Source organism: Neopsephotus bourkii, unplaced genomic scaffold (assembly GCF_033783945.1).
Source record: "Neopsephotus bourkii isolate Nb327-2 ecotype Australia unplaced genomic scaffold, CSIRO-AGI_Nbou_v1 NB_1655, whole genome shotgun sequence".
NCBI classification, from domain to species: Eukaryota; Metazoa; Chordata; class Aves; order Psittaciformes; family Psittacidae; genus Neopsephotus; species Neopsephotus bourkii.
The window spans coordinates 7,821,446-7,830,307 of record NW_026902129.1 but is presented as its reverse complement, the minus strand read 5'-3'; the positions used below and the strand labels follow the sequence as shown (position 1 = coordinate 7,830,307).

General features: G+C 42.9%; 1 protein-coding gene across 1 annotated transcript in view; it reads left to right on the top strand.

Annotated features, from left to right (window-relative positions):
* The first annotated feature begins 6,029 nt into the window (after window positions 1-6,029).
* Window positions 6,030-8,862, top strand: part of CPNE4 (copine 4) — a 172,476-nt gene continuing 169,643 nt past the window's right edge. The window contains exon 1 of the mRNA XM_061374972.1: window positions 6,030-6,209. Within this exon, the coding sequence (XP_061230956.1) occupies window positions 6,030-6,209 (180 nt within the window). The remainder of the gene's footprint in view (window positions 6,210-8,862) is intronic.

Sequence of the window (8,862 nt, the reverse complement as noted above, 5' to 3'; positions counted from 1 at the left end):
CTCTGCATAAAACTTACTTGCCAGCCACACAGTTGTGTGAGATAGAATGGGTTTGCTTTCCACCATGAGCCTTGATGCCAACAACTGATAAAGTAATTGATGAGACTGGGAAGTCTCAGTCACATAAAGGTTCTTCAAGGAAAATGATCATATATCTCAATATCATTCCCTGAAGGGGTCCATGGACTGTATTGTGCTGAAGCTGAACAGGTAACTAAACAGAGGAACCTTTTAAAACATTTCTACCTGAACACACAGCTTCATTTCATCCTTTCCTATAAACCTTGCTGTTACTGTGTTTTATATTAACTTGGTCTCACATCATAATGGGAGAAAGGGTAGAAGCAATCCTGAAAGCCTGAGAAATGCACATTTAAAGCAAATGAATAAGTTTATGGCATTTGGGTTAGGCCTCAAGAGGCAGTTTCGAAGCACTCAAGCTCTCTGTGCCTTATGATTATTTTTCATTCTTGTGTTGCCAAATGATAGCATACATTGGAAGAAGGCAAGATTGCTTGGGACACTATATTACTGAACCATATATTGTATTGAAGTCAATGGGTTATTTTCTCACTAACTTGTATGGACCAGACCCTATAAGAAGTTTAGTATACTTTGGAAATGGCATTTCATCACGTTCTGCTTGTCACTTCTAGTTAGTGATGTCACCTAAAAATGAACATGAGGACTTAGGTTTTGATTTTGTCAGAGGTGTAACATAGATAGAGAATCTGGAACAGAACTGGAGGAAACAACTTTCCTAGTGCTCCAAGGACCATGTTTCTTAATAGCATAGAAAAACGGGGTTCATCTCTTTCCAGCTACGGAGCACTGTTTTCTGATAGTCCGAGTTTTACGGGTTTTAAGCTGCTAACCTTACACTTTGTTTTCATACTTACTTTTATTAGACTGCAGACCCTGGAAGATCCAAACACTGGGTTCAAAGCTTTCTGTCTAGGGAGTTCAGCTGCTCCTGTGCTTTGAGGGCTGAAATATCTCTCCTTGTGTATCATTTGTAAGTTTAAATAAGTAGGGAGCAGCTAGCACTATAACACCAGTGCTTTTAGGTCTTGCCCTCTTTTGGAGGCACTTAGTCACAGCTCTTCCTTCATTTAACTCTACCATTAGTATTTCCCACTGCATGTACATACTGTAAACATCATTTACCTTTCCAGGAGCAGAGTCCTGCTGTTTACTTTTGCAGAAGCAAATGCTATTGGTTTGTTTTCATTTCCCAACCAGGATGCCAGTAAAACTAATGATTTGGACACAGCCTTCAACATGCGGTGATGGGAAACCTGCAACCCCCAAATTCATTTGTGTGTGCTTTGGTCTGGAGTACAGGTTTCTAAATAGCAAGCCTTGTTTCCAAATGCGGAGCACACTGGTTACTGCCTTTTAATCTCAGCATCTTTCTCATTTCCTAGTCACTTACTATCTGAACTGAAGGTGAGGCTGAGTGTGCGTGTTTCCCTGACTCTTTGTGGGATGCTGTAGAGAAGCAATCTCTTCCTACTTCACCCAGACAGCTTGTACAAAGGCTTTTTAGAGGTTTTGTGTGTGTCTAAGAGGAAAACTACAGTGGGGAGAGGAGAAAACTTGCAAACTGGATTCAGATAACATCTGAGATTTATGCCATGGTGAAGCTAAGGAGCCTGGTTGTAATATTGCAGTGAGGTTCTCTAAAGCCCCACGTGGATGACCATTTTCTAATGAGGAGGATGTGATTGATTGTGTGAGCTGCATTCAAGGCTTTTAGATGTCAGAGAGAGGCACATACTGTTTGTATTTCATATCAACAGAGATTCTTTTGTAGCCACTGGGTGACTAAACATCTTTAAGCAGTTCAGTCCCTTTGAGATGAGAAGGATGTAGCAAGCATGGTTTTGAAGGTAATCCAGTTATATAGCCAGGCACAAACTTCTGGACTTTTATGCTGTTTCTTCTAATGAAATACCTTCACACAGGAGTCTTTGTAGTACTAGTTACCAGAAACGTTGGCTCATGTCTTTCATTTTTCCCCATGGTTTTAGAGCCAGGGCACCCAAATCACAGGTTATTACCCACCCATGCTAAGCACAGGAAAACCAACAGATTCACAGAGGCAATCTGTACCCTAAAAAGTGTTCAATTGGATTGTGTTCTCCTTAGTCACAGAGCACTAGAGGTTGGAAGGGACCTCTGCAGATCATCTGTTCTAAACCTGTTCAAAGCAGGTTGCTTAGGGCTGTGTCTGGACAAGTCCTAGGTATCTCCAAGGACTGAGCCTTCACAAGTTCTCTGGGCAGCTTGTTCCAGTGTTCAACCAACGTGACAGCAAAAGGTTTCCTTCTCCTTTAATTTGATTTTTCTGTGTTTCGTTTGTGCCTATTGCCTCTCATCCTGTCACTGGGTACCCAGGATTTATGTATATGAATAAGATCCCTCTGAGCCATGAATCCCCTAAAAATGTCAAAAGAGCACATTAATTTCTACTAAGCTCTAAATACACCAGAAACAGAATATTCTGGGGAGAGTGGAACTGCCTTCCAGGGTCCTTGCTTTTTCTTTGTATTCCATAGTGTACGTGGTGCTGTCAAGGCCTTTTCACGCTTTGGGTTTTTTTGTGGCTTCCCTAGTACGTGTTTCCATTTTGTGCTTAAAAGCACACAACTTCTAAGGTGTTTTCCAGTTACTCCTGCCTTCATCCTTGCTGGTTCACCATGGAGAGGTTTAAACCACCACAAGCATAAGGCCTGGTCGTGCTCCCTCATTCTGTGCAGTCTAGCGCTAGCGAGTAAGTTTGGGGGAAGCATATGAGGATGAATTGTTCACCTCTTTCCAGAGGAAGGGAAAGAAAATATATGCAGTGATGAAATGCAAACTTTAGTATGTGACTTATCACTTAGTTCAGTTATTTCCATGCCTGTGCTATTGCTTTCTTCTCACAGATACAGCTCTTATTCAGTGAATATTAAAGCCATGTGGACATTGAAGGAATAATGAGGTTCTAATGAAGTGGAAGAAAGGAAGTTTGTAGCAAAGACAAATGAGCCATTTATTCCCCCATCAGTAATGTATGGAGTGAACTGACAAAAACCTCCTGACGCCATCTCACTTGTTTACATCAAATAATACCTTTTGAACCACTTCCAGTAGGCTCCAAATCTGTTTCCCAGGCCCCCAGCTTCCTGGTAGCATGACATCAGTGCAACAGCCCAAGCTGGTGATTATATTAAAAGAACATAATGGGACAAAAGAACAACACTGTGCCTTGATCTTTTCCATTGATAAATTTAGCAATTGTAAAAGCTGAAGTAATAGTTGTAGTGAGGAAGAGCAATATGATTTTATACTCACCTGCTGTTCTAAAACACCAGTGTATAATTACTGTGGGAGGAAGAAAAATACATCTCTCCTCCTCACTCTGCTACTTTTTCCCCTTCTCTTTAGTATTGAAATCATCTGGTTTAATTAAATCACCAGCCTATTTCTGCACAAAGGATGACATTTCATTAATGATGTAAGATGTGCATGAGACAGAATTAACCCAATTTTCAAATGGATTTCAGTTTGGAAAGGGCAACGTGTGAAAATGTCTTGTAAATGTGTAGGATGAGCTTGTTGAGCAGCTTTCTGAAGGAGATGGGATTATAAAAGGATGAATAATTAGACAACAGTTCCTCTCCCCTCCCCTCGGTTTCTAACAGTCTTTTGGTGATGCCAGTTGATGGAAGTTTAGGTAACTGACATCATGTATCAAGGATATGTTAGAATGAGAAAACCAAAGTTGTGATGATTGCTAGCAAAATGCATGTAGATACATAAAACTGTAATTTTTAGCTAAATAGTAGTCTTCAGTGCCTTTGTCAAAGTTACCATCACATTAATCTGTTCTCATTTCAGGGGAAAAACAGGCAACAAAAAGAAGAAAACTAGTCTCACAAATACGATTTGAATCATCCTTTTTGGTAGCAATTTTTCTAGACACTTATTACCATGCTCAGGTGAGGCAGGAGATGTTGGGTCCCTCTTGCATGCAGATCATTGCTTCTCAAATCATGAATAGTTCTGATTAGTTCCCAAGTTCAGAGTACAGCCTGGATCCATGGGCTGTGGCCAATAGGATGAGGTTCAACAAGGCAAAGTGCCAGGTCCTGCACTTCGGCTGCAACCACCCCCTGCACCGCTCCAGGCTTGGGGTAGAGCGGCTGGAAAGCTGCTCATGGAAAAGGCCCTGGGGGTGCTGATTGATGGGGCTGAACATGAGCAGCTTGTGCCCAGGCAGCCAAGAAGCCCCCAGCATCCTGGCCTGGATCAGCACCAGTGCGGCAGCAGGGCCAGGGCAGGGATTGTGCCCCTGTGCTGGGCACTGGTGAGGCTGCACCTCGAATCCTGTGTTCAGTTCTGGCCCCTCACTGCAAGAGAGACATTGAGGGGCTGGAGCGGGGCCAGAGAAGGGCAATGGAGCTGGTGCAGGGCCTGGAGCACAAGTGTGATGGGGAGCGGCTGAGGGACCTGGGGGGTTCAGTCTGGAGAAGGGAAGGCTCAGGGGGGACCTGATGGCTCCCTGCGAGTGCCTGACAGGAGGCTGTAGTGAGGTGGGGTCGGTCTCTGCTCCCAAGGAACAAGGGACAGGACAAGAGGGAACGGCCTCAAGCTGCCCCAGGGCAGGTTTAGATGGAGCTGAGGAACAATTCCTTCCCCAGAGGGTGCTCAGGCATTGGAACAGGCTGCCCAGGGCAGGGCTGCAGTCACTGTCCCTGCAAGTGTTCACACAGCGTGGAGATGAGGCCTCAGTGCCATGGGTTAGTGGTGGCCTTGGAGTGCTGGGAATGGTTGGACTGGGTGAGCTTAAAGGGCTTTTCCAGCCTGACTGGTTCTGTGACTCTATGATTAGGCTAGAGCCCAGTTCCCGCTGCTCACTGTTGCTTTCAATCTGGGACTGTGATCTTGCCATCAGTGGCATGAACTGTCCCAGCACAAAAATCTTCTTTCTGTGAATTTAGAAATACCTTTCTAATTTTTCCTTTGTAATTCATAGGAAAACTGGATCTTTCTGAAGATGTTGGTTTGTGGGTTTTGTTTGCATTTGTAATGTCACATTGTTGGGAAAAGACCCCTTTCATTTCCATATTGCCAGGATTCAGCTTTGATCAAAACAGTTCTCAAAAATCATTAACATCTGGGAAGAAGGCCTTGTGAAGGAGGCGGTGAAGAGGTTTGAAACAGGCCACATAAAAATCTCTTAATAACTTGGTAAGATAAATCTGCCCTCAAAAAGTGTGTGGGCTTTTGAGGTGTCTTATGCCTTATTCTATGGTTCTGTTCTATGATTCTACTTAAGTAAAGGGCCAGAGGTTCCCACTATTCCAGCCATCTGTTCATGTGATTCCTGGTCCAAAAGAGCATACACTGTATAACAACAAGATTTACCACCATAAATACCCTCTCCTAATGCTCAGAACATCAGTCTTGACTACTTGCTTAGGAATGGGAAGAGGTAACCTTCTGCAGGAGGTGTGAAGGCAGAGAATGAAATGTGTTTTGGAATTTGAGGTTTATATGAAAGGGCTCTTCTACAGAGCTTACACACAAGGTTTGTGTATGATGAGGTGTGTGCTTTTTTTGATGGAGCATGGTGAAATGGAAACAGAGAGAGGGAGTCCTGGACAAGTTTCATTCAGCCTTGTTTCTGGGGTAAGGTGTTACCATGAGAAATTCAGAATCAGCAGCCTGTCTATCCTTTGGCATGGGGAAACGTGACCCTATAAGCAGGAACAGAGCTAGAAGTGGAGGTCCCAGTTCACCCCCCAAGTTCAGGGCCATGGTTGAAAATGAATTCTGAGCTCCTATCTAACTATACAAGATGATGTACTTCTATAGCTCTTCCTTTGATTTTTATTCTCCCCTTCCCTGCGAGCTCTGGGTCTCATTCACAGTTATGGGGTCCCGCTGCCTAGTGGAACATGGCTTTGGCTTCTGCATGGAAGGACTGTACTGTGCATGCACTGTCCTTACTGAAACTTTTCTTTCTTTCAGAAAAAGGAATGCAGAAAATGAGCAACATCTATGAATCGGCAGCCAATACCCTGGGAATTTTTAACAGCCCATGTCTGACTAAAGTGGAGCTGCGAGTTGCATGCAAAGGCATATCAGACAGGGATGCCCTCTCAAAGCCAGATCCTTGTGTCATCCTTAAAATGCAGTCCCATGGCCAATGGTTTGAGGTGAGTGTTTAACAGAATTATCCTTTTGGTGCTTTAGTGTGACATAGACAAACTGAGGCACAATTCAAGTGGTGAGAACAGTAAAGAGAAGAAGCAATTTGAAGCCTGTGGCATAATCTTGTAAGAGTGAAAGGAAATTCCCCATTAACCCTAACGCATTTTACACCAGACTCTTAATGACACTTTGAACTTCTCTTTGGAATCTGCGTTAAAAATGAAGATGATTGGAGAAAGAAGCATCATAAAACTTTTCCCTTTAGGGCCTCTTGTTTCATAAAAGCTATGTAATAGCAGAGATAATGATAATGGCCATCATGCATTCCAATCTAAAGAAGAAAAATAGTGTGGGGGAGAGGAGAATTTTATTACTGTTAGCAGGAATTTATTTGGGGACAGTATAGCTTGATTTGCAAGTTTTGAGCATTACAGTTGAATTCACAATTGAAGTTAGTAACTCGGACTAATACATTTTCCTTATCGATTTGCCTTGTATTGCAGATTGCATGCTAGATTAAAATCCCACTTTGTGTTATTTTACCTCATCTTAGGAACCATTTGTTTGATAAATGGAAACAAGATGTCTTAGGGACATGAAAATTGTAAATAAATATCATTAGAACGGAGTGTAATGTTTGAAATGAAATCTTGTTAGTTACTTTACTTGAAAGTTGTGCTTGAGTGTTTGTGGTTAATCAAGCTAAAAGGTGTGAGTTTTAATGGGAAGTATGTATGAGAAAATAGGGATGTATTAAATCCAGTTCATTTTGAGTGTTCATCCTGCTTTTCCACAGCTTCAGCATACAGAATAAGACTGTGTTATCTATCAAAACATAAAAATAGCTGTAAACATGTGCAGAAAGCAAAATTCTGAATGGATTCTTTTATAATTTACTGTTTTCAGACAATTTTATCAGTCTTCGGGGATCTTGTTCTGGTTATTCCAATTATGTGGGTTTGTCTTATGGACCTCTGAAACATTTTCCAGTGCAGGGTCAGTACCAGCATAGCGAAGTTAAGGTGTTTGGGGTTCATTCTTCCTCTTTACTTAGTTGGCTGCTGTGGAACCATTAGATAGGTCCCTGGTAGAAAAATTGTCTATAAGTAGAAATAAAATGCTCACAATTGTCCTAATGCTAGGAAATCAGTGTCTTCATATCATTGAAATTGAAAGTGATACAATAGCTCTAAGAAAGGTAATTCTAGCTAGCTGTGCAGAAAGGAGCTTTTAGCTGCACTCTATGTAATCCTTCAAATAGTAGAAATGAACCAAGCAGTGGAATAAATGTCAAAATCAGTGAAAGGTCCCTGTTTGGAAAGCACAGATTGAAATCCTTTGAGCCATTTCAGTTCTCTGGATTAGTGCATTTCACACGGATTGTCTATGGCTGGTTATGAGCAGGGTAAGTAGCTTTAAATGATGTATTCTTATGTTGTAATGGAGATGCCCTTGGTATGATGTGGGGCTTAATTCGGAAAATGATTGTCTGAAGAGAGTAATTTTGGAGGACAGATCTGCTCACTGATACAATTCTCATCTTCTGTCAGTTGCTCCTACTGGCTAATGAAAGTCCAGGGTGTTCGTTTTAGGATGGACAAAAAGTTTTTATCAGTTCATGTTCCTATCAGTGCTGCAGAGCCAAACCAGCTCTGACACAATGGACCTTTCCCTATTCTGTCCAGCACATCCTTAACAGAATTTGCAATGAAGTTTCAATCGCTGAGCTACATTGAGCAGAGTCAGTCAGGTATAGCCAAAGACATGATCTGGCTGGAAGAATCTTCTGCTGGGGGCAACTAGTGATCCAGCAAGACCTGAGAGGGCAGACAGACTAATATTTTCTCTTGAAATCTAGTTAGCAGGGAAGTGAGTATATTTAACATAGGTATCACCTAATGGCAATCCAAAGAGGAACGGATCCTAATAATTTTGCATCTGGATTTAGTGACTTCATGAAATTATCTTAAATTTCCAAATATCTTGAACCCCCTGGAGGTTGGATGCTTCCAAATAGATTGTAGCAAAATCCTGTATTACTGAAACAATAGAACAGTGAGCAGCAGGTTGAGGGAGATGATCCTGCCCCTCTGCTCTGCTCTCGTGAGACCCCACTTGCAGCACTGTGTGCAGCTCTGGTGTCCTCAACATAAGAACATGGAGCTGTTGGAGCAAGTCCAGAGGAGGTCACGAGGATGCTCAGAGGCTGGAGCAGCTCCTGTATGGAGACAGGCTGAGAACATTGGGGCTGTTCAGCTTGGAGAAGAGAAGCTGCGTGGAGACCTCAGAGCAGCTTCCAGTGTCTGAAGGGGGCTACAAGGATGCTGGAGAGGGACTCTTCATCAGGGACTGTAGTGATAGGACAAGGGGTGATGGGTTCAAACTGAAACAGGGGAAGTTCAGGTTAGATCTAAGGCAGAAGCTCTTCCCTGTGAGGGTGCTGAGGCGCTGGCACAGGGTGCCCAGAGAAGCTGTGGCTGCCCCATCCCTAGCAGTGTTCAAGGTCAGGTTGGACAGAGCCTTGGGCAACCTGGTCTGGTGTGAGGCATCTCTGCCCATGGTAGGGGCTTGGAACTGAATGATCTTAAGGTCCTTTCCAACCCACACCATCTATGGTTCTATGATTCTACACGCATACTTATCACATAATCTGGTTGT